Genomic DNA, 24,071 nt, shown 5'->3' with positions numbered 1-24,071 from the left:
AGCCCCACTATGCGTGCCCTGGTGCGGGGTGCAGCCCCTGCCCCAGCCCCACCCCCACGTGTAGATTCAGTACCCACCCCACACAGGGCGTTCGTCACCCTGGTGGCTCTGAGCTCCGTGAGCCCAGGCCCAGGGCTGCCAGGCCCGCTTGTCTTTCCTCCACCAGCCGTGGCTCGGCACTGGCCCCAAGCCCTCTCCTCCGGGCCCTTGCACATGCTCTTCCCAGAACAACACCTCCCCTGCAAGCTTTCCTGGCAACCCCGCAGCGCCAGGGCCTCCTGGATCTTCCCCAGCCCCCTGTTGGGCCAACATCCACGGTGTGGGGCTGGAGGTGACAGCCTGTGGCACTCAACAAACCCTGGTCCTTTTTATTCCGCCTCCCCTTTACATCCGACTCGTATTCTCTGGTGGCCCTGAGGCTGGGGCAGGGCGGGACAGCAGAGATGGAAGCGTAGAAACAGGAGTTTTATTCTCTAGTGTGCATACAGCAAGTTCCTTACACAATCAAGGAAATGGTTTCTCTTTCAGACATCTGACTCTTTTATCAAAAGAAAATCCGTCCTGCTTAGTCCTACTCTGGACAGAAGTTGCCCTGAGCAGTGTTACTGACCCAAGCGAAAGGCTAATGGGGACAGGGATGGGCACCTACTGTGGAACACCCACCCCCCTTCTTATGCCTAGATGCCCTAGGCCTGATGGGACAGCTGGGACGGGGTGCAGCACAGAGTCCCACCCCAGAGGACACCCATACCTCCCCCGCCATGGCCGCAGAGTCAGCTTGGGCAGAGCCAGAGGGACGAGTGAAGGGGATACGGCCGGGGCCTGCGCGTCAGGGCCCCAGTCAGTGCTCAGCATCCATGGCGTCCAAATATTTGGCTTCAATGATTCGGGGCAGCAGGTTGTAGCTGGGCAGAGGGAGAGCAGACCTCAAGGTGAGCACGGGGTCGGAGAGCAAGAGGCAGAGGGCACCCCCCGCCCCCCCGGCCCGCCCGCCTGCCCGTACCGGATGGGGATCATGGCAATCATGATGAGGGGGAAGATCATCTTCATGTAGGGCAGGCTGCTCATGCCGAAGGCACATAAGAGCAGAAGCTGCAGGACCTGCAGGCCCGTGAAGTAGTGGATCTTCCTCTGCGGCACCCTCCGGACGTAGTGGGTGGGCGGGTACGAGGTCTGCGGGCGGCAGGGACCCGCTGTGGGCAGGCCTGGAGCCGTGACCCGCCCCACAGCCCTCACTCTCAGGGCCGGACACTCACCTGGTCCTTGAGCAGCAGGGCCATGCGCTCGAAGAGCTGGTTGCCATCGATGGAGGTGAGCGCGATGTAGAGGAAGAGGCTGTAGAGCACGGGCTTGGGGATCCACTGCAGCGGGAAGGGGAGCAGCAGGAGGGAAAAGCCCACCAGGATGCTGGCGCCCAGCGTGGTCAGCCGCGTCTCCTTCACATTCACGATCCTGCGCGGTCCCAGGGCATCAGCTCACCTCCGGCCCTGGTCCGTGGGGCCGGGTCCCCCCTCGGCTCACACGGGGCTCCCCGGGCTCCCTCCCTGCCTGGGTCCCATGTGGCCCAGGGCCACCCCCACCTCAGGGCCCACATGACTTGCCTCAGGTCTCAAGGGACCCGGCCCGCACTCACGTCTCATAAATGTGCCCGTTCTCCACACGCTCCTCCACCAAAGCCAGGGCCCGCACGTGCAGCGGGGAGTGGGGGTAGGCAGCGTGGATCCAGGGCAGCCCGAACAGAGACAGCCCGCTGTTGATGATGGCGATGAGCAGGAGGTCCCAGTGGTAGGCAGTGCCCTTCACCAGCCTGCAGCAGACGGGGGCGCGTGTGGCCGGATCCCCGAGGCCCCTTGCAGGATCGGGCGCACGCTCAGCCCTCCCCCGCCCAGCCCTGCGCACCTGTTCTCTGGGGCATTCGCCAGGGCAGCCACCAAGTTCTGCTCGATGAAGAAGAGCAAGGAGAGCAGGAAGCCCAGGCCCATGGCGCTGGCGATGGCCCCCAGGGACAGGGAGTGCATCTCGGCCACCTCAAAGAGGCTCTTGCTGGGGTTGTAGCGGAACTGGCTCACTGCAGCAGGTACAGGCCCCGGCTCCAGCCTGCGGCCCTCGAGGGGTGACCCCACCCCACCGCACCCCCTGCCAGACCCCAACTCACTCTTGATTTCCCGGAAGCCGTAGGAGGAGATGAGGGAGAAGGTGAGCACCGAGATGGGCAAGGCGCAGTCTGACAGGATCTCCCGCATGCAGGGGTGCAGGTAGGGGCTGGGGACACAGGCGGGTGTATCAGTGCGGCCTGGGGGCTTGTGCCTCCTTCCCCTCGCCCGTAGGCCCCCCTCACCTCTTCTTGAACTGGTAGAGGGTGTAGCTCAGCCACAGCGTGCCCAGCATGATGAGGAGGCTGAGCACGGCGGTCTCCCGGCCCGGGTGCTCGGCGTGGAGGCTCGTGGAGGTCAGCTGGGGCGGGCGGGTCGGGAGGCTGGTGTTGAGGGCAGTGTGGAGGCTGGTGTTGAGGCTGGTGCCGAGGCCCAGCAGGCTCACCAGGGAAGTGCTGTCTGGATGATAGTTCCCGAAGTCGTGGTCATAGTAGTACTTCTGGAAGACTGTGGGTACAGGCCAGCAGGCCTCAGCCGTCCGAGCTCGGGGAGGCTGAGGCCCAGCTCCCTCCTGGATGCGGGGGAGAGGGGGCCCCCGAGGGGAGAAAGGGCTTCTGGGGGGACAGGGAAGGGAGAGGGCTGCCTTTCTTTGTCAGCCAGGAGGGCCCCCACTGACCTGCTTGTCCACCCACCGCCCCGATCTCTGACACTGCCTCACACCCTGGCCCCGTGCCTCTGATCCTGCCTGGGTCAGCCCTGTCACCCTCCAGCACATGGCACTGCTGCTCTCTGCGGTCACAGCTCCCGAGAGCACCCTGGACCGTGGAAGGAGCCGTAGCTTGCATGCTGCTTGGCGGCCCTGGCCACAGCCCCTAGTCCCCCAGCTCGGCTCAGTCTCCCCTGCAGCAGGCGGCCGCCGGCTAGACACTCACTTTTGACCATGCCCTTGACAGCATCCAGCATGAAGGTGATGGAAATGAAGAGGGCAATGATCTCTTCTGTCGACCTGCCGGGGGGGCGGGAGGGGTGTCATGCCTCATCAAATGGGGGTGAACCGTCAGGGGGCTGGGCAGCGGGGGTGGGGGGGAGGCTTCCCTGAGCCTCTGCACAGCCCCCAACCTCCTCCTGCCATGAAGCCCAGGGCCCCACGCTTCTCTCTTGGGGCAGTGATATGGTGGGGGCACCGCAGCCACTTTGGGGTTACAGGGCCTCGGAGGCCGGCATGGAGGCTGACCCAGATCCCTGGCCTTGGTCTCCCTCCCGCTTGAGGGTCCCAGCAGCTCGGGGAAGGCCCTGTCACCTCTTGAAGAGACGCATGACCAGACTGAGGTTGAAGAGGGCATAAAGCGCGAGAAAGAAACTGTTCCACAGGCCCGTCCACGCATAGAAGGTGTTGAAGTCCAGATCGTAGTCACCACAGATGCCACAGATTACTGCAGGCAGCAGGACGAGGGGGCTGGTCAGGGCCGGGCTGGGGCCGGGGACCACGGGAGCCACCCCCCGCCGCCAGTGCCACGGCACCTTGGATGTAGAGGGCCAGGGGCGCGGTGGTCAGCAGCACCACGAGCGGCTGCCCCGAGAAGAGGGCATACAGGAGGCCTCCGATGCTCTGCCCCGCCATGGTCTTCTGCACATCTGAGGAGGTGGGGGGTCAGGGGGCGCCGCAGCCCTGGGCCTCCCGCCCCGCCCCCGCCAGCCTCCCGCCCCCGCCTCACCGATGGCCCCGTTCGTGTTCTCATCGTTGAGGGACCCAAAAGCGATGGTGGGCAGGAGGCAGGTGAAGTAGAGGAACAGGGTGGTGGTGATGTATTTGCCCACAGCCTTGTTTTTCCCGATAATGCCTAGCGATGGGACAGGACAGGAAGTTTGCTGGGGATGCAGGACAGACCCATGTGTTGTCCTGGGACCGAAGCCACAGGCTGAGCTCCGGCGGGGGTGGGGGACCATAGGGCCACGTACCATCTGTGAAGTCCAGTGGGTACACGGGAAACCTGCGGGCAATGTCCTCCCGGATGCCCTTCCCCACAGGGAGAAAGTCCTTGTGCTTCAGGGGCTGGGGAAGGGGACAGAGGTCTGTCAGCTCTGCGGCCCATGGCCCACGTGTCACCGCAGCCGCCCAGGCCTGCCTCCCCGCCGTACCTGCGGGGGTCTGTGTCTGCAGATGGAGTTCATGCTGTAGCCCCTGGCGCCGAGGGCCGGGCACTGGCTCACCATGGTGAGCAGCTGTCTCTGATGCACCAGGGCCTCCTTGAATTCCTCCTCCGTGCGGGTGTTCAGGAGCTTCTGGCGGAAGGTGATGTCCAAGAACATGGTGGCGAACGTGCGCCCCACCTCCGCGGCAGTCTTGGTGCTTTTCTGGGGGCAGAAGAAATCACACCTGCAGTTCCTGGAGAGTTGGGGGGTCCCCCGCCCTGCCCATCACTGATAGTCCCAGGCACGGGGCAGGTGCCCCCCACTGTGAAGTGGCAGCAAGTTTTGTCCCCCAAAGGTCAAGCATTAGTGGAGTCGGCCAGGATTCCCGCCAGGTCAGCAGATCACCAGAACCACCAAGTCTCCGAATCTCCTTAATAAACTCATGAGTGCTTATAACCTGAGGTACTAGTATTGTCCCAAGGAACACAAACCTGCATCATCGTGGATAATGAGATCACAATGATGGACACAAATCTTCCCCAGCTCCGCTTCCCTAGCTGTATTCCCAACCGTCTGCCGGTTTATTTGATTTTCTGAGGGGCTCCAGGCCTGTCAAGCCTTCTCCCTCTTGCCTGACCAAAGTCAACTCTGTCCATGAACTCCGGGCCCAGCCTCCCCCACGGCAACCCCTTCGTGCTGCCCGGAGCGGTCGTCCCAGGCCCATCCCGCCCACGCTTTGCTTTCCTGTTCGCTCTAGAACAGGCTCGCTCTCCGGAGGAGGAGCCAGGTGTTGGGCTGGTTGGCGCCTGTCACCAGGCATGAGTCCAGCCACTCGGCCCTTGGGATGCTGCCCTTTCCACGGCTCTGGCCGCCTCACCAGCTGTCACTCCCTCTGCCCGACGCGCGGCCCACTTCCGCTCTCCCCAGCGCTGTAACCTCCCCGGAAGGGACATTCCCCTCAGAGCCTGCTTTGCCTAAGGGGGCAGAATCGTCAAGAAGCTAGTGGAAGTTTAAGCATGAAGGCCCTTCTCAGGCCTGGAGAGGGGCCTTCGCCATTTTCTATTTATGATTTTGAAATCCGTTTCCTTCAAAGAAGACTCCCCAGACCATATTAGCTTCAGCCTCCACACGGGCAAGATGTGCCCCTGACCAGGGGGTACATGGCCCAGGCAGAAGTGGGGATCCCCGGCCAGCAAATCATAGAGCCAGCCAGCCACCTGCAAGAAAGATCGGGGTTGGGGCAGACCGATGAAAAGCCCCCACGTTGGAATAATACTAATTTTAACAAGTATCTCTTTTCAGCCAAGAAGGAAATACCACTTTTTGGGCAACCTTGGGGGAAATTAGGGCTTGATGAGGACCTAGCAAGGATGCTTCAGGGAGACGCGGGGGGCAGATCTGAAGGACAGCATGAGCATGAGGCCCTCAGGGGCCCGGACTGTGGGATCCCCCAGCACATGGAGGAGATGCTCCCAGGGAGAGGGCCAAGTAATCTGGGACCTTCCTTCTCAGGAAACGGAGCCACCCCCAGACCCCTACTCACCATCTTGGGCGGGGCCAGCACCAGGATGACGAACCGCACCTCACACGAATTCTCCCCCCAGTTCTGCGGGCGAACCAGACGGCTGATGCACACATGTCGCTTCAGCAGGGCCTTGGAGGTGCAGCTGCCAGGGGCGGGGAGGGCACACGGTGCACGGTTGCCATCCTGGGAGCTGGGCTCCCCCTCCCCCGGAACCCCTGACTTTGACCCCCCAGTGACCTCTGACGGGAGTGCTCACACCCTCTGCCCCCAAACTGGGTGGGCCAGCTGTCACTGGGGAGGCCAACGTGGTGGCCTGGCAACTCACATGATGCAGATCCAGGACTGCTGGTATTGCACCCCCGTGACCGTGGCAGTGACCCCTTGGATGGTATCTGACAGCAGGTGGGCTGAGGGCAGAGCGAAGGGGGTCAGAGGGCCCTCCAGCCCACCTCCCTGAGCTCCTGTGCCCCACTGGGGAGCCGGGCCCCACCTTTCCCCTCCGTGGGGGCCCCGGCATCGGTGAAGAGCATGGCCATGAACAGGTCCAAGTTGCAGTCAGGCTCAGTGTTGTGGGGGTCGTGGGCTAAGCGGCACAGCATGGCACGCAGCACGTCATCCAGCGAGGTAGCCGTCTCGTTCAGGATGATGCTGGCCCGGGCCAGGAAGCCATCTAGGTCCCGGTGTGCCCGGATCTCTTCCTCAAAGTTCTTTAGCTTCAGGTACTGTGGGGACCGCACACACAGAAGCACACAGGCCCGTGAGGGAGATCCGCGGTCACGGCCTGGGCCCCTCCTCCGTGGTGCCCCCTGGCTGCCCCGGCCCCTGCCCACCAGGACCAGCACCGCTTCCGAGAGGGACGGCCCAGCCTGGCTGGCCCCCACGGCCGGGTCGAGGGCTAGCGGGAGATGTCTGTGCGGTGTGAGAGGGAGCGGTGTGAGCTACCCCAGGGAAGCAGCCACCTCCACCCCCAGTGGGTGGTCCAGGAGCAAAGGTGTCCTGTCCCGCCGACGGGCCACTCACCTTGCGGGAGGTGTGTAGGAGCCCACAGCCGCCAGGCGATTCACTCTCGGCTAGGGAAAAGTGGGAGGGCTCAGGGGGCCGCCCCACCTCGTCGGGACTCTCTTGGTGGCGTGGGGCCGTGTCTGCCCAGCCCCCAGTCCCCTGACCGCCCCCCCCCAGCCTGTCCCTGCTACAACCCCCATACCAGCCTGGGTGGGCTGCACCTCGAGGTTGACGTTGACAAAAAAACGGATGCTCTCGCCAGACACAATGGAGGAGTTGACCGTGTCGAAGGCCTCATCCCCCAGGCTCTCCTCACGGGTTTCAGAGGCATCATCCATTTCACACTTGAGGTAGCCTAGAGACCCAACCACCACCGAGAGAGACCCCCCCCCCAAAGAGGACCCGGTCGTCAGTGCTACACACCAGAGGGAGGGACTCCAAGCCCAAGGAGCAGGGGCCCCTGGGCTGTCCCCCTTGGTGCACTCTCAGTGAGTGGTGAGGGAGGCCTCTTGTAGGCCAGGAAGGAAGCCTCAGGCCCAGGTGGGCCGAATGTCTAGTCCCAGCCCAGCCCCAATCAGAGTATGGCAGCCAGCTGGCAGCCCCCACCCAACGGCTTTCTCCAACATTCTTCAGCTGCAGGAACCAGGGCCCTGCACTGTTCCGACCCATGTGTATCCTCTCAGCTACAGAAAAATATGGTCATTCCACAACTCTGGGCCCGGTAGGTGGTGCAATGATGAGTTAAGACTGGCCTCTGCCCTCCCCGAGCCCTCAAATTACAGGACCCAGACCTGCCGGGCTCCCTAGTTGGGACCCAAGGGAAGCCAGAACTACTGTGGTGTCCAGGCCCCTCCCCACCTTACTGGCACAGGGTTTTAGAGTGCTTCCCTTCTGGGAGGGCATGTGGGGTGAAGCATCAAGGCTGACAGACTTGGTCCAGACAGCAGACAAGGCCCAGGAAGTACGGGAGCCAGAGATACAGTCAGGGACTGAGAGGGGGGACCCAATGGCAGGCAGGAGGAGTGTCGTGGCACCTTGGGACTCCCTCTCAGAGCGGAGCCTTTCTCTGGGTGGGCCTTAGTTCCTCCATCGGCTCCCAGCCCCGGCGCCCCTCCTCTAGAGCAAGCCTTCCTGGTGACATGCAAATGACACCCTTGCTTGGGCTCCTCGCGAGCTCTGGGATGGCAGTTTGGGCCAGGCCTGCTACCCCCGTCCTGACCCCCAGTTCCGCCAGGCCCGGTCCCACTCCCGACCTCTGATGGGTCATCCTCAGGCCAGCAGGCCAACACCCCAGGCAAGCCAGCGCTGTGCTCCAAGCAGAGGGCCTCCCTCCCCAGAGGGCCTTCTTCCAGGCTCCACAGAAGCTTCCTCTTGCGGCTGGTCCTCCTAGGGCCCTGCCGGCACCCCTTCCTGACTGTCCTGTGGGTCCCTATGGTTCACCACCTGGGAGTGCTCCCAGGAAAGGGGCTCCTGGAGCCCAGACCCCCAAGGATGCCTGACAAACACCTGTGCAGGGCTGAGGACAGGTCGGCAGCACGCCTAAACCTGCCAGCCAGTGACTCACCCTGACTCACTTCCACTCTAGCCCGCCACTTTCCTCTGCACACCCCAGGCCCCATTCCCCCAGTGTCCTGTGCTCAGCCTGGGCCCTTTCAGGCAGGAGGTGCTGGGTCTGCACTGCACTCAGAGCCCCGAGTCAAAAGATGTCCTTCCCATTTTTGTCATGGAGCTCATGTCCACGAAAAACCCCTTCCTCCCCAGTCCCCACCTGCCCTAGCCTCCCTCTGTCACCCCCACCAGCACCCATTATTCCTGGGCGCTGCCCTTCACACTGCCCCCTTCTCCCCTACTCTGGGCTCTACCTAGGACCTGCCCAGCTGATGCGACCAGGTCCCTGCAATGCTCCTAGGAGGCCATATCCCCACGTCCATCCTGTAAGCCCAACCACACACCTAACCCACCTGCCAACAGCCTGGCCCCCGTAGTCACCAGGCCCTGGGGGCCCTGGGTCAGAGCCTATCACCACTCTGTCCAAGCACCATCCTACTGACCACCCCTCAGATGGTCAGTCCAGGCCCCAGGTCTGGGCACAGGAGATCCCCGAGACACAGAGAGGGGGAGAGCTGGTCTGGAGCAAGCAGGAGAGCTGAAGCGGGGAAAGGTCCGGTTACATGGCTTTAGAGGGACAATGGCAGCCCCCTCCCTCGTTGGGCTGGGCAGGGACTGAGGGATGTGGGCATATACGACATGGCCTAAAGGCTGGCCCAGTAACCAGAGCATTCTAACGCAAACCAAGGCAGGTCACCAGATGGTCCACAGAGCCCAGGAGAGGGAACTGCCTGCCCTCACAGGACCATGGGAGCGACCTGTCTGTGTCCGCCCCTGACCATACCACCACCTCCTGGACGGGAAGCTCTAAAGGCATCCCAGCACCAGCAGAGGCCCCCAGATGGGCGGTCAATGCCATGGGTACTCAGCTGGAGGGACCAGGTCCCCTAGAGACTTTTGACCAAGGAGCTCTCTCCACACACCCCCCCAGAGGTACTCACCTGCATCCTCAAGGTACCCGTTCTGCGACATGTTAAAGGAGTACTCTGTAAGGAAAGCCCAAGAATTGTTACCAGCTCCACCAACCAGCCCCGGACAGTCTCCTGTGCCCAGCTGCTCCCCACCCGACACCCACCACGCTGACGCCTTCTTACCCTTCCCAGGAACCCAATACAGGCCAACCTGGGGGGGAATAGGAGCAGGGGCACACTAGGCAGGGGCCCCCTACGGACCCAGAGGAAGCCGAGCCTGTCACTCTTCAGCCAATCTGCTAGGGTCTGCCCAAGTGGGAAAGGGCCAAGCCGGGTGCGGGGGGAGACGTTCCCAGCACCGTTTCCTCCAGGAGTTATTAACAGTACCCGTGCAGTACCGTGGACTGTGTTATTCAGCACCGGCCGCCAGGGCTGGAGGGAGGGGGCCCGTCCCTCCACCCTCCATGTAGTGGCCAGCCTCCCTGGCCTCCCTGGCCTCCCTCTCTCGCTGTTTCGTTGCCAAGCCCAGCACCTGGGCTGGGGGCCTCCTGCCCGCACATAGCGCCTCTCACTCTCACATCGGTCCCAGGGGCCATCAACACCCATCACACGTGCAGTCGCCCCCAACCGCACGCGCCCGGGGTCACAGGGGGCCGACTTGGCAACCGCCTCCTCCCCTCGGTGCCACCCGCGTCCCGGGCCTCCTGGGAGGCGGAGCCGTTGGTCCTCCCGGGAGAAGGCGAGGGGGGCGGGGAGGGGTTGGGGAGCGGGGAGCGCCGGGCGCGCTCACCGGGCCGGGCCCCGGATCGTCCCGACTGTTTGTGCCGCTCCGTGCGAGGAAGGAAGCGACAGGAGGGGCCGCGTGCACGAGAGGAAAGCGCCTCCAGACTCGGAGACCCTGGGGGTCGGGGGGCAGGATGCGGACGGACGCGCGGGACGGGAGCCCGGGCTGCATCCAGAGGGGAGGGGCGGGGGCGGTAAAGCTAGCATCCGAGGCTGCAGGGATGGACAGAGAACGAGGGTGACGAGGGTCCGGAAGGGTGGGGGTGGTGCACACCTTACTCTCATTCCGGGCGCCCCACGTGCAGGTAAATAAATGGCCGTACAAACCCCAGGCTGGCCCTCAGGCGTCAGGGCCGCGAGGTAAATGCTGCTGCAGCCTCGCAGCGGGCAGTCGGAGGCCCCGGGATCCCTAGAGTGGGCAGGCTTCTCCGCAGCGCGGGGACGAGAAGGTGTCCCGGCAGAACGTAGCATGAGGCGGCAGCGTACCCGTGCTAAGGACCCCACAGCTCCGTCCCAACCACTTCCACGCCCCACTCCTCCACTGGCTACCGCATTTCAAGTCGGCGAGAGGGCATTAAATCGAGCACGCAGTGTCCACGAGGCTCCCTGGGCCTCCCGCCACCACCCTCGTACTCCCCCGGCCTTCCCCTCCCTCTCCGCCGAACTCACACCTGACCCCAGGCCTGGGAAGCTTCCACGACCCCCTCGCCCACCGTGGCCTGGGGTCTCTGCAGGCCGACGGCAGCCGCGTTCTCCCCGGTGCTCCGACGGCTCCGCGACCCCGCCTAGCACCCCTTCGCTGCGGAGAACGGACGGCCCTCCCGCCGCGTCCCCGCCGCGCCTGCCGGCTTAGGCACCCACCGCATGGCTGGAGATGGAACATGCGCCGGGTGGCTGCGGCCATGGCCCCGGCGATCGGCCGCCGGACGGCTGCACAGACGCGCGCACACCCGGGCTCCTCACCCCCCGATCTCCGGGACCCCGAGCTTGTCGATTGGGGCGGGCCAGCGGCCGGAGCCGGCGACACACCCCCGCGCCGCGCCTGGGTCCTAATGCCGCTCGACGCCCCGCCCCGGTGCCGCCCTGGGCGGGGTCCCGCCCGCCCGCCCGGCGCCCTCACCCGCGCTCCTGTCGGTCCCGAGCAGGCTGCTCCCGGGAGCCCGGGGCGACTCCGCCAGAACGTGTAGGTCGGGCTCCTACGAGCCCGCGTGCCCGCCCAGGCGTCGCCGGATTAGGGGCTGGGCGGGGCTGGGAAGTTTCTGGGAAGAAGCTCGACGGGCCCAAGGACCCACGAAGTTGTGCCTCTGCGGCGGGTCGCCGGAGAACTCCACGGGCGTCAGCTTTATGCGCGCTGCCGGCCCCCCGCCCTCGGCTCGGCAGGGGGCCTCGGCAAGGCCCAGCCTGCCAGCTGCCCCGCCCCCTCCATTCATCCCAGTCGCTCGAGTGGTAAACTCTCCTTCTCCTCCTCCAGGAAGCACGCCCCGACTAACTAGATGGGCCGGCGCGCGTTCCCTGGGCTACGCCCTAGTGCGCGGAGCCAGCGGCGCTCCCGGCTCGGCGGCGTCGGGTTTGCTCGCTGTGCGCCTCGAGGTTTCTCTTCTGGCCTCCGTGCGCCCCCGGCCTTCTCTTGGGTCAAGGTCTTGGCTCGCGGCTTCTTTCCTTCCCAAGGTAGCCCCGCCGCCCGGTTTTCCTTCCCGAACAGGGGGGAGCCCGACCCGGGGACGTGCATTCGCCAGCGCCTGGTCTTCTGCGAATCGAGAGAGAGAGAGAGAGAGAGAGAGAGAGAGAGAGAGAGCGCGCGTTTAGTATAGGGAGGCGGTGTTGCGCGCAGGCAGGCCCGCGTCCACTACGACCGGTCAGGCAAATCCAGCCCATGCGATGAACCCCTGGCCTGACCCTCGGTGTCTTCTCAGCAAACGATTCCACGGCCCTTGAGCCCCAGTTGGACTCAGGAACTCTCCCCACCAGTGTTAACCCCCACCCCTCCACACTCTGGCTGCCAGCCCGAAGACTAGCAGCGATTCCCCCCCTAACCTCCTGCTGGGAAGGAGTCCTCAGCCACTGTCCCCCAAGCCTGGAAGAGGGCGGGCTGGGCAAGCAGAGGGCGAGCCCACCTCCGCGGAGGCGTTGCTCTGCAGCCCTCAAGGGCTCCTGGTGCGTTGGGGGAGCCCTGTGCACAGACCGGGTGAGCCCGGCTATCGGCTATCAGTTTCCCCTCCCGGCAAGATAGTGCATTGGGAGGGAATCCTTCTGCAGATGAATGGCCCAGGAGTCGGGAGGGCTCTGAGCACCCTGCTCCTTACTACCGGAGGAGATGCTGCAGAAGCTATCTACCAGACTCAGAGGACTAGCTGGGGGCTGGCTGCATGTTCTCTGTGGGGCTCAGCAGGGCCTGGGAGGAGGCACACAGGGTCTTCCTGGGGAACCCCTGCACTCCACCCTTGGGATCTTCCTTAGATATCCTCTAGCTAGACCCTCAGCCCATTTCACAGACTTCCAGAGGCCCCAGGAGGGGGGTTGGAAGTTGAGGAGGAGCTGAAGGACAGACAGGTCTACCAGGAAGCAAGGTTGGATAGGGTGGGTGGTACCAGGGCTGGACCCCTAGAAAAGCTACCTATTTTGCCGCCTGCCTCTCACATCTGGGAATGCCTAGGCTTCTGCATCTGTCTTCCTGTGTCAGCACCAGCTCCCAAACGCCCAGACCTTCCAACCCGCCTTCCAGGAAGCCACCCTGGATTGGAGGGGCAGCCTCCTCCCTCATCTGGGACCCCACCGCTTAGCCCACAGGGAAGGCCTCCCCGCAGTGGTGGACGGACCTGACTCTCAAAGGAACTGCCACTGAGCCCTTCCCTGCTTCCTGCCATCTGCCCCTGCAGGTTCTGTTCCCCTAGTTGCCCTGGAGGGAGCCCCAGAACTCCACGGACCCCCCCCCAACACAAGAAGCTGTTTCCTTCGGCTCTCCCACCCACCACCTGCCTTCTGTGGATTAGAGGCCGAGGGCAAATAGAGGTGCCCCAGGTATCCCTGCCTGTGCCCCATTGGGTCCTTACACGGGCAGGCAGTTTGGGATCCAGACATAGGTACACACAGTTTGTCTCATTCCCCTTCCTTGGGCTCCCTTTATTGGGCTGCGGACCTGAGTGCTGGGTTCCACAAGGCACTTAATGGCTTTCCAAAGGAGTTTCAACTCAGTTTCCCCTGTAAGCCTCTTAGGCTTATAGATTGTAGAACCTGGAGTGAGAAGTAACTCTATATATCTCATTCAAAAACACAAAATAGAGGACGCCTGGCTGGCTCAGCAGGTGGAGCATGTGACTCTTGATCTCAGGGTTGTAAGTTCGAGTCCCATGTTGGGTGTAGAGATTACTTAAAAATGAAATCTTTACAAAAATAAGAATAAAAACACAAAAACAAAACCACTCCCTTGAACTCCCTTCCTCCTCCAGGAACCATCCAATTCCTCAGCGGTGCTTTACAGACCACATTTCTCCAGACTTCTCTCTGCAACTCTATCTCCACACCCTCTCTTACTCTCAACCCCCCTCATATGTCTTTTGTCCCCGCTCCAGCACTGAAACCGCCTCAGCTCTTTTGCCAGGCCCTCCCCCCTCCCCTGGCAGGGCCCAGCACCACCCTCCCCCTCCTCCTCTGTCAGAGCTGGACCCACGGCTCTCTTGCAGCCACAGCCAACGATCAGATTGCATGACTCCTGTCACTGAGCTCCGGACCCGACACGCCGCAAGTCCTTCCTCCCTCCCCCCAGCCTGGATGGCTAATAGGCAATTCTCAGCAAACCCAGGCAAAACAGCTTCCAAGTCCGCCATCCACCTGGCTGCTCCGGACCGGGAGTCGCCCCAGTGCATCCACGTTGTACCATGAGCAAATTTTGTTGGGTTTACCTTCAGAACAGAGCACAGTTCTGCCCCCTTTCACCTCCAGCCTGGTCCACCATCTGGCCTTCTGACTTGCCCCCACCCCTATCCATTCTCCATCACCAACGGCTTCTCCTGGTGTTTAGAAACAAACAAACAAACAAACACAGCAAAGCCATCTCCCTGCTGTGGGTGCCTGGAAGGGGTGTCTGCAGCCCTTACCACTGCTCACTTCATCCTTCGGCTCTGGTGGGGGGGGCCGTCCCCGCTCCCACCATCCATAGTAGTTGCTGTTTCCTTCCCTCACAGACCCGTGGCCCCTCGCTGCAGCATGGCCTTCTTCATCCTCAGTTTGCTGCCTGGGCCCCATCTCCCGGGCCAGACTACAAGCTCCCTGAGAGCAAGGCTGTATGTCTTTCCCCAGCACAGCACCCAGCGCAGTAGGTGCTCAGCGAACCTGTGACAAGTGGAAAGCACAACTGATGTCTCCACATATGGTTCCCAGGGGCTTTCAAGCCAGTGAAGCCCTCTATCCTCCACTGCCACTCTGGTTTTCCAGCTGCACCTAATGGGGGTCCAGCCGGAGACCCCTGATTCCCTAGGTTCCCTCCCTCTCACCCCAAACTGCTCAGTTGGGGCACCAAATCCTTTTATTTCTACTTCAGGTGGGCCCCATCCCTCCACCTTCCCCTTCCTTGGACCTTTGGCAAGCGTGGCTTCCCACACCTTGCAGCCATCAGGCTTCCCTCGAGTCGGCTCGGGTTTTATAAGCCTCTTGGGGCTTCTGCTGCCTTGAGCAGGCTTCGCAGCCCCTCAGAGCCCCTCACCATCCTGGGAGGAGAGATGCTGTTCCCACGTTATCCCTCTGGTGCTGCTGGTGGGCTGGGGGAGGGAACAGGGCCTCCACTGACCCTCCTCTCCTGGGGGACATCTCCAAGCCCCATAGATGGGGGGGAGGCCTTATGGTGCCCCTCTCCCAGTTCCTGTGTATCCACACTGAAAGATCCAGGCTCCTAGGAGGGCAGGAATCCCCGTGGAGGGCCAACAAGGACCTACTCCCCTTAGGAGGACATCTCTTTTGTGCCACCCCCTGCCCCCATCAACTCACAGTCACAGTCTAGAGGTTGAAGTGGAGTCTTTTTAGCTAGAAAATTCCATGAAGTTTTGGTTATCAAATCATCTTTCCTCTTCCTGTTGTCCTTATTTTGCTATTATTTGTACATTCATCCAGGCATGAAACTTCTGAGTAAATATGTAAAGTTTCTTAAAAATTTGGAGCTGTGTGAGGAAAAAAAAATAAACTTCTCTATTGGTACAGTAAAAGCAGTAGTAATTGTAGGATAAGATGGACATGTATTCACATTTTATTTGATTAGTAGTTTTTAAAAACAGATTTATAGTCATTTATTGGTTTAACATAAAATGTATTGATCCGGGGCGCCTGGGTGGCTCAGTCGTTAAGCGTCTGCCTTCGGCTCAGGTCATGATCCCAGGGTCCTGGGATTGAGCCCCGCATCGGGCTCCCTGCTCCGCGGGAGGCCTGTTTCTCCCTCTCCCACTCCCCCTGCTTGTGTTCCGGCTCTCACTATCTCTCTCTGTCAAAAAAAAAAAAAAAAAAAAAAATCTTTAAAAAAAATGTATTGATCCTGATACAATTTTTTTTTTTTTTTAACCAAATTATTTTGGCTGGTCACTTTAGCAATGCAGGAGCCTAGGAAAAACAGGAATAATTTGTGGATAAATTTATTTTTCTCCAAATTTTTTGATAATGAAACAAAAATGTTTCTGGAATTCTTTCACAACATTGGGTTTTTTTCCACTTGGTTTTTTCCACTTCTACCTGAAGGTCACCCCCTCGCTCTTGTCTAATTAGTCATTTTGACTTGTCAATTGTTCCTTCAAAATCACTCTCCATTTAGTCCTCTTCTCATCCCCAGCAATGTGGAACAGCGGTCCACCCCCACATTACAGTCTATATGATCTTTCTTATTTAGGGGAAAAAAAAATGATTTTCAAAACAGGCTCCCATGGAACACTGGTGTCCCTGAGTGTGCTGAGGCACTAGAGAGCCAAATAATAGTGGTCTTTTCTCAGTCTGCAGGCGGAAATGGTCCTACTGCATGGAATGTTTTCGATTAAAACATTTCCCCCCCCTTGGTTAAAAATCAGTACCACCACAACAGAACAACTTTGTGTTTGCTATCACTTGTACTAGAAGAGACTAGCAGAAAGCAAAATTTAAAAAAATCAAGTATATATCTGATTTTAACAGAAAAGCTCAGAAACGGTGTGCCATGCTGGTCTAGGGGAACAAGCCCTTTTTTGGGGGACTGAGATTCACCAGTGGACCTGATTTTGGGAGGCCCTTGGAAATGCACAATGGCCCTTGGCCAGGCCAGTCAGAATATTCCTGACCATTGTCACTGGTTCGGGGATGGCAATGTGACCTCAGACTTCAGTGCTGCCTTTGGAGAAGAAGGCTGGGTCTTCCCTTTGGGGTGTTGGGGCTGTTGGCAGCATAAAGGAAGCTCACTGCCAGGGGAGAGGGAGGCCACCAAGTACAGAGTGAAGGTTCTGATGACACTGGAGCTGGTACCACCCTAGACTCTTCTTACAGCAACCAAGCCATTCCCTTTCTATCATGGGCTGGCAGGGGGGCATATTGTCATGTTTCCTCTGGGCATGACTGTTTCCTAGATTGTATGATAGAAACGAACACATGATTACTTCTCCATGCTCCTGAGAGAGCTCTGTGATACTCAGCAGCTCTACTCTACCCGAGACCCTCTGCTCCAAGTCACTTCCCATCAATCAGCCAGGATTCCCTGATTCTGAGGCTCCTGCTCTGTCAAGCATGCCCTCAGCTTTCAGTAGTCCAGTGGCCCTACCGTGGGCTCCAGGTGGGGACAGGCCTCCTCCCCAGCCCCAGGCTTCCTGGCCTCTAAGTCCTCCCGGCCCTCAAAGATCATTGCCTCCAGGAGCCCCTCCACATAGAGTGTCAACCCCAGCTCCCTGACAATTGTGAGGCTAATCCCTAAGCCCTGGTGGCTTCCCAGGAATTCAAAGCACAGGAGCTCCCTCAAGGTTCAAATCCGGCCCTGCAGGACTGGGAGGCGTGAGACTCTGGGGAAAGGGGTTGTGAGGAAGGGGATGCTTCTGCCACCCCCTCTCCCAATTCTCTGGGCCCCTCATATGCAGTTTTGCCTTGGTTTGTACATGACTCATTGAGCACACAGAACCTCCAAACCCAAGACCACCTTCCCTGCCATCTGAGGGAGGCTGCTTCCTCCCTGTTGGGCCAGCTCTCCATCTTCCCAGCAGGGCACTTCCCTTGTCCGGAGGCCCCTGCCTTGAGAGCGGGACAGAAAGCAGGGTCTCTGTGAAAGCGCAGCACCTCCTTGGCAATCAGCTCTTGCCCTGCATCGCCCACAGCCCCAGCCAGGCCCCCCACCGCACGCAGAGAGAGGCGCTGGTGACCACTCCGCTAGAGCTGCGGGCCTTTGGGCGGCCTCTCCCTGGGAGCCAGCGGCCCCAGGCTCCCTGGGTAGGGCAGCGCCAGAGGGGCGTCTTGGAGGGACCTTGCACCAGGGCAGTGGCTCTGACCCCCGGGCCAGCCCCACCTCCTTCGTTTTCGGTCGTTCCCATTTGTAAAGTGGCAGCAAGGGCCACCTCATGGAGCTTTGGCTGGAGTTACATGGGCCGACCAGCTTGTCAAGCACCCTGCTGAACGGACAGCTGGCTTCTTCAAGCCCCTCTTCAGGTTCTGGGAGTCCTGAGAGTGCCCATCCCCACGCAGGGTGGTCTCCTCGTGAACTTTACTCTCTGTTGGCCCTCTGGGGTCTGGGGATGGGGACGTGCACCCCAAGGACCTCTCTCCAGCTGCCCAGCAAAGCGCTTCCCCGGGAGGCCCAAGGAAGGGCCCTAGTTCCAGGGGGTGGGCCTTCCCAAGTCCCGCCCGCCCCCTTGGGGCTGAGTCCACAGCAACAGGCAACTGCACCAGGTCCTGCTTGTTCAGTGAGAGTTTATTGGTCCTTAGCATGACATCTCAGTTACCAAGGTAAATTCACATACACGACTGCAGGTAAAAACATGTAAAATAATATAAAAATAAATTGAAGGCTACTTTTATATATTTACTGAATTAAGTAGTGTAATAAATACTATAATAAGCAAAAAGCTTCAATCACACAATTCAGTTTCACTGAAGTTACAGTAGTGTTTGTAAATATGAGTTTTAAAATTTAAGTTACAAATATTAAAGCACTGAAAAACTAGTATAAAAGTGAATTTTGGCACGTAAGTGAGCTCTTCTGTCATTAGTATTTGACAACCTGCGACAAGGAAGCCTTTTCTCACCTACTTTTTGAGGTACAACTATCCAACTAGGTCAGCGACACATTGGAATACTTAATAGTTTACAATCTTTGAGTTAACTTTTCCCTTTTGAGAAGCCCAAAGAGCAACCCAGAGCTTATTACTGTGCAAAAATTCTCCAAAATCCTAATAGAATTTAGGAGGGAACTTTTTCTTGTGACCCACAGGGCCCAGGGTCCTGGCCTCAGGTCAGAGAGCCCCCAGGGCTCGGATGGGGCCAACCAGACTCCTTGCCAGCAGCCCCTTCCTAGGGTGATCCCTTTTCTCCAATTTCTGCCTCCTCCTTCTAATCAAAAAAAAAAGGAAAAAAATCCCACATCAAAACGTAAAATAACCCATAACTTCAGCGACTTCAAATTATCACACTCACTCTGGGTGATATAAAACTGAAGCTGCTAATAGGAAAGTTGGCAAAAAGCACGTAAGCCCCTGGAGGACTTCTGCCTGTCCCTAAGGAACCTACTACACCTGATGTCTCTGCTGGGTCCCTGGCATCCACTCCAACGGTCAAAATCTACAACACAGTGTCATGGCCCTTCCTCTGGAGATAGCCTAAGACCCTGTCCCTCCTCCTGGAGCTCCCAGAGGAATCAAGTGGATATTAAACTTCACAGTCAGAACCCAGAGGCGCCTGGCAGGTTCCAGAAGGGGCAGTGAGGGGGGTGAGGAGCATCCTCCCTGCCTCAGTCCTCAAAGAGCTCACACAGCCAGTGTGCCTCTTTACCAGGAGCACAGCAAGTGCGCCCCAAGGAATGCCCTTTCGCCAGTGTGCCCCTTCACACTCCCGAGCAGGCTGAGGAGCGTCAACGGAGGCCTCAGCCAGTTCTGCCTTTTTGGCTTTGGAACTTCTTAACGTTTTGACTTTTTTCAATCACAGTTTCATATTCAAGTTGAGGTAATCACAGTTTTCCCTCTAACAGCAGAGGAATTGGGGTAGTGGGGCAAGTTGGTGAGAGAGCATTTCTGTGGACAACGGTCAGAAACCAAGACCACCACGTAGTGCAGCCCCACGCAGTGGGAAGACCCGCTTCTATGTGCGGGCTCTGAACCCTTTTTAAAAACTCTTTTGTGCAGCCACCAGGAAATGGCTCGAGCTCCTCAATCTAGAGCTTTCATTTAAAAGTTCACAGCAACCCACCTGGAGTAAATGGCCTATGGTTCCCCTACCCCACCCACCCACCCCACTTCTCCCTTCTCTAAGGCTGCTCAAGGTTGAGTTTTTAAAAAGAGCTCAGTAGAGCTAAAAGAAGCTACAGTAACTCATTGCTTATTTCATCAATTGCACTTAAGATCTATGTTATTGATTCTGAAGCAGAGGCAGGCCCATTGTGGACCCCAGCCTCTGGCCCACCAGAAGTGAGGTGCTCCCAGACTTGGGCTCCACACCAGGGCCCTTGTCACCACCAGCTTTGGGAGTTGGGACTGGAGCACATGGGCCTTTTCAGAAGGCTTTCTTCATGCAAGATTTCTTATTTAGTGATATTTTGAGTTTTGTTCATTTGGCTTCAAATACAGATTATTTTTTTCTAATACAAGTACATTTTACTGACAAGCCCTTAACACCTGCTTTGCTACTTGCATGGAGGCCTCTGAGTGACCAGGCACACAGATCACATGTGCTCCATCCTATCTCAGTCTCTCCTCTGTGCCAGGGGCCGTTCTCAAAAATCCCTCTACATTACTGGAAACTTTGCTGGTTTCGTCTATGTGCTTCTTCCTAAGGCATGCAAAAAAAAATATGTGAAATTCAGAAAGCATTTACAATCTAGGCAGCTGAGGCGCTGAAGTCCTAACCGACATCACCCAAATATCAGTGTCTGTGACCTCCCCCCACCCCAAACTAATTCTGGAAGTCAGGCACCGGATCCATTTGTAATTTCCCTCTGCTTTACGGTCCAGCTGCAAACAAAGCCCCTGGAAGGAATTCTAAATTGGATATTGGAATTCTTTGAAATTCCCGGTCTACAGGAGCCAAACAAGTCCAGGGCAGCAACAATGCTTGGGGACGTAAGTTTCCTGAAGTTTGTGGCTGCAAACCAAGCCTTCCCTGGTAAGGCTCAAGGGAGGGCTTGGTGCTGGAGAGTGAGCCCCCTTCGGGGATGCCGCACAAGTGATCAGAGCCCTGGGCCTAAGACTAAGTGGTTGCAGGATGCTCCCCTCAAAAGTGAGGCAAAGCATCACCAGGGGGGCTGAAGCAGCAGGTTTGCTCTTGCCCCTGAATGAGGCAAACCAGAGTGATGCCATGAGGGGAGCTCAAAACCAACCTCCAGGGAGACTGCTTGTATCAATTCAAAAGCCACATGCTTCTGGAAAGCAACATGCCTTTCCCCTCAGTTTAGTCTGTAAGGGACAGCTCCTCATCTGAGAACAGGCTGTTGATCTCAGCCCAAGCCGCTGGCTCTGTGGGTGGGGCTCAGGCAGGGCCTGGGGTGGTCCCCCCAGGACTGGGCCCAGGGCCAGCAGGGCCCGCTCCTTCAGTGCAAGGGACCTAAGCAGAAGCCAGGCACTCCACTGGGGACAGGGCTCTCCTGGGACAGTGTCTGAGGCCCAACGCCTGTGGTGGCTTGGTCCCCCAGGCATGGCCACAGTTCAGGCAGCCAGGGTTCCTTCTGCTTGCCAACAGCTCCTCTGTGTAACAAATGATTCTCCCCACCGTCACAGTGCCTCAGCAGCCCAAAGGAGATACCCAGAGGTTCTGGGCTGCCAGCCCCACACACAGGGCAGTCCCTATCTGCTCATCCTCCATGAAGACCCCCCCCCCCGCCCCCCATCAGTGGTGCAGGTGATGCTCTTCAGCGCTGTATAGAGAATAAAGACAACATGCACTCAAGCCAGTACACAAAGGCCAAGCAGAACAAAGACAGCCCCTTTAGGGAGAGGCCTCTGGGAAAGCTCAGGTTAGGTAACCCCATTTTTAAACGTCCACCTCCAGGGTGGACGTTCTCCAGGATGTATGGCCCAGCCTTCCCCTAGGGCTTCTGCTCAAAGAGGTCATGATACTCCTGCTGTTCCAGCTCTCGGTTATACTTCTCAATTTCCCGGTTGGCTTCTTCCACGTAGTCATTCATGAACTGGTCCATGACTAGTATCTCATTAAGGAAGAGAGCCCAGGAGGACAAGGGAACCTGCCCGGGCCCAGAGGGATCTGTGGGCAGCTGGGGTGGGGGACACTCAAGTAGTAAAAGCCCAGCCCACACAAAGCCTACCTGCCGGGCTCTTTTTCTATACTGGCCGCACCCCAGCTACAGAGAATAAGCCAGGGCTGGCACAGGTTCCTTCATGAGGTCCCAGAGCTGAGCCCTTCGGCTTTCATGAGTACAGACTCCTGTCCACCTTCTCCCAGATTAACTACTGCAATCATGTCTAGTCTCCCACTTGTAAATTATGATCCCTGATGACCACAGAACGCAGGATGTCACCACAGCTACATTTAAACTACAACCTACAGATGCTTTGGCGAATGAAGGCAAAATTAATTTTAATGATGTTAGAAGGCCCAAATGAAAAGTCTACCTCTGTGGCTTGCTGCGTGCTCTCAGAACACAGCCCGCTCTAGGAGGTGGGCTGCAGCGGCTCTAGCAAACACCCTCTTGACGATCAGGCTTCCCACACCCCCAACCTGGCCACTACAGATTCTAAGGATACGTGGGTGAAAATCAGTCTTGTCACCAAAGAAGTTGACAAACTGGGTGCCATTGTAAAAGTAGCCTGCGGGCAGGGGGTCCAGGTGGCGTTTCACCTGTAGGAAAAAAGAGTCCTATTAAAATTATCTGACCACTTTCTATCATCTACTCATTCATTAAAAACAAATAAGCCTATGACCTTAGCAAGATAGCCCACTCTGCCCCATGGAAGGCTAGACATGCGAGGGAATGTCCTCCCTGCAGCAGTTCTCAAGTAGTGACTGATGGAGGTCCCTGAGCTCTCAGGGAGGAACTCTGGGAGCTTCTCATGGGATTAAGCTCCACTCGTCCTCAGTGGTACTGGTTTGATAACATACCCTTTGTTAGCTGTCTCCCCTTCTTTCTCTCCCTTACTTTTTCCACTTCCCTGCTAGTGTCTCCTAGAATCACTTCCAAAACAAGCTACGTGCACTCAAATCCATGTTCAAGGTCTGCTCCTGGGGAACATACACTACAAGGACTGCCTTCTGAGGTACCCACAGTCTCCTCCCCAGGAGCACCCAGGGTTGCCCAGGACAGGAGCTGGATATGAAGGGACCTCCTCAAGTCCAAAGCAGGGGCTCCTAGGGTCCCAGAGCCTCTCCCACCCACTCATTACTGGGAGAAGTGGCACAGCCTGTGCTGGGGCCTGGACTGTGTGTCCCTTGTAGCCTTTGCCCCCAAGCCCCTCAGGAAAAGGTCCCAGTGGGGGTCGGGACTGGGGCAGAGGCTGAGAGTCAGCCTGAAGGCTGAGGGGCTCATCAAAGAGCCTCTCATGGTGGTCCCAGGATTATATCCCCTGCTTATTGGCAGCTTCTGGATCTAGACAACTTTTCCTGGGCTCTGTTGCTTTATCTGTGGTTTATATCTAGCATGGAGGGATGGGAGGAGAAAGGACTTCTGTGGCTGCTTCAACAGTGTGTCAAAACAGGGCTCCATGTCACCCCTTCCTCCCACAGGCACTGCTTCTCCTCTATCTCATGCCCAGGTCACACCAGAGGTCACTCTACCCTCTTTCTCTCAGGCTACAAGGTTGGAGGGTCTGAGGTTCCTCTTTACCCAGCTTCCCTCTGTGGCTTAAGAGGAGCAAGACCTTCAGCATGCCCTATAAATAGGCCCCTCACTCAGGGAATCCTAAAGGATGGAGCTGTGCCAGCCCAGAAGGACAGCCTTGGGGCTCTTAGGGGACTCACGTGGATATTCCTGATCTCCTGCTGGGTCAGCATTCCCCTGGTCTTCAGGGCTTTCCTCTGAGGCTTCTGTGCAGAGATGTAGGGAGGGAGGGGTCAGGTCCCAACAGAGCTGATGGAGTACATGGGCAGGTGAGGGCTCAGGGCTCTGGGGGCCAGTTACATGACTTAGATCCCAGTGGCAAGGAAAGAAAGCACAGCACTGTCGTGGCCTGGACACAATATCCTGCCTGCCTGCCCCTCAGGGAGACCACTTACCACCACAGAACCCCGTGTGCCAGGGGAAACAAGCAGCAGAGGAAACACCAATGCTTCGGCAGATAGCATGTTCCTGTCTCTGCAGATCCTCGACTCTAAGCCTCACCAGTGCCAGGTATGCAGACAAAGGGACAACATGAGGTCCCCTACTCAACCATTTAGGAGTTTATCCAGTTTATCTGAGAAAGACACAGCCTACAGGCAGCCATCCCTCAGTATAAAAGACAGGTTCCAACTAAGCATCTACAAAGGACCCAGGGCTCAGCCAACTCTATTTCCAGAGTTCTAAGTCAAGCTAAACCCCTGAGGCTGTGCTAAGAGGCCTAGCACCCAACCTGCATCATATTAGAGGATTTTAACTCCAGTCTGGGTTTTATTTTTCTTTGCAGTACTGGGCTAAAGATGCTTACGTGCCTCTATAGGCAAGCATCCTCTTCCCTTGAGACTCCCTGGGCTCACTGGTATCAATGCTTGAAGTCTTGGTTTGCAAATGGCCGTAAGCATATCTTTGTTGTTTCTCTTTTCTAGAGAGAGAACCCAAGTATAGAAGGATTCTGGGCTCAGAACACAGGACAGCCCCGAATTAGGTTCAGCTAAGAAAAGACATTTTGAGTTTAGACTGCCAGGCTGACCCAGGATCCACATGGAACCACCAGGTTT

At 58.2% G+C, this 24,071-nt stretch overlaps 2 protein-coding genes across 8 annotated transcripts in view; both read right to left on the bottom strand.

Annotated features, from left to right (window-relative positions):
- Window positions 1-444: 444 nt before the first annotated feature.
- Window positions 445-11,313, bottom strand: SLC4A11 (solute carrier family 4 member 11). 6 transcript variants are annotated; one of them, XM_036093378.2, is made up of 20 exons: window positions 11,176-11,313; window positions 9,303-9,347; window positions 6,956-7,108; window positions 6,772-6,821; window positions 6,242-6,473; window positions 6,077-6,158; window positions 5,770-5,893; window positions 4,233-4,448; window positions 4,053-4,146; window positions 3,809-3,934; window positions 3,615-3,728; window positions 3,394-3,526; window positions 3,026-3,099; window positions 2,339-2,600; window positions 2,156-2,262; window positions 1,900-2,068; window positions 1,634-1,807; window positions 1,257-1,452; window positions 1,004-1,173; window positions 445-905 (listed from the first exon to the last, which is right to left on the bottom strand). In XM_036093378.2, the coding sequence occupies exons 2-20, from the start codon at window positions 9,331-9,333 to the stop codon at window positions 842-844; spliced, it is 2,571 nt and encodes an 856-aa protein (XP_035949271.1). In that variant the 5' UTR covers window positions 9,334-9,347; window positions 11,176-11,313; the 3' UTR covers window positions 445-841. The 6 variants fall into 6 exon arrangements, with proteins under 6 accessions (XP_035949271.1, XP_035949270.1, XP_035949274.1 ...); XM_036093377.2 differs by lacking the exon at window positions 11,176-11,313 and adding an exon at window positions 10,917-11,064; XM_036093381.2 differs by lacking the exons at window positions 6,956-7,108; window positions 11,176-11,313 and adding an exon at window positions 10,917-11,064.
- A 6,618-nt stretch (window positions 11,314-17,931) lies between these two features.
- The window catches only part of DNAAF9 (dynein axonemal assembly factor 9), a 132,499-nt gene continuing 126,359 nt past the window's right edge, over window positions 17,932-24,071 (bottom strand). For both annotated transcript variants that reach the window (XM_036093392.2, XM_036093393.2), the window contains exons 35-37: window positions 23,157-23,222; window positions 21,947-22,040; window positions 17,932-21,383 (exon numbers count right to left, since the gene is read on the bottom strand). In XM_036093392.2, coding sequence (XP_035949285.1) covers window positions 21,271-21,383; window positions 21,947-22,040; window positions 23,157-23,222 — 273 coding nt within the window. In that variant the 3' untranslated portion in view covers window positions 17,932-21,270. The remainder of the gene's footprint in view (window positions 21,384-21,946; window positions 22,041-23,156; window positions 23,223-24,071) is intronic.

The sequence above is a fragment of the Halichoerus grypus genome, chromosome 10 (genome assembly GCF_964656455.1).
Source record: "Halichoerus grypus chromosome 10, mHalGry1.hap1.1, whole genome shotgun sequence".
Taxonomy (NCBI): Eukaryota; Metazoa; Chordata; class Mammalia; order Carnivora; family Phocidae; genus Halichoerus; species Halichoerus grypus.
The sequence above is the reverse complement of the archived record's forward strand: the minus strand, read 5'-3'. Positions and strand labels throughout refer to the sequence as shown.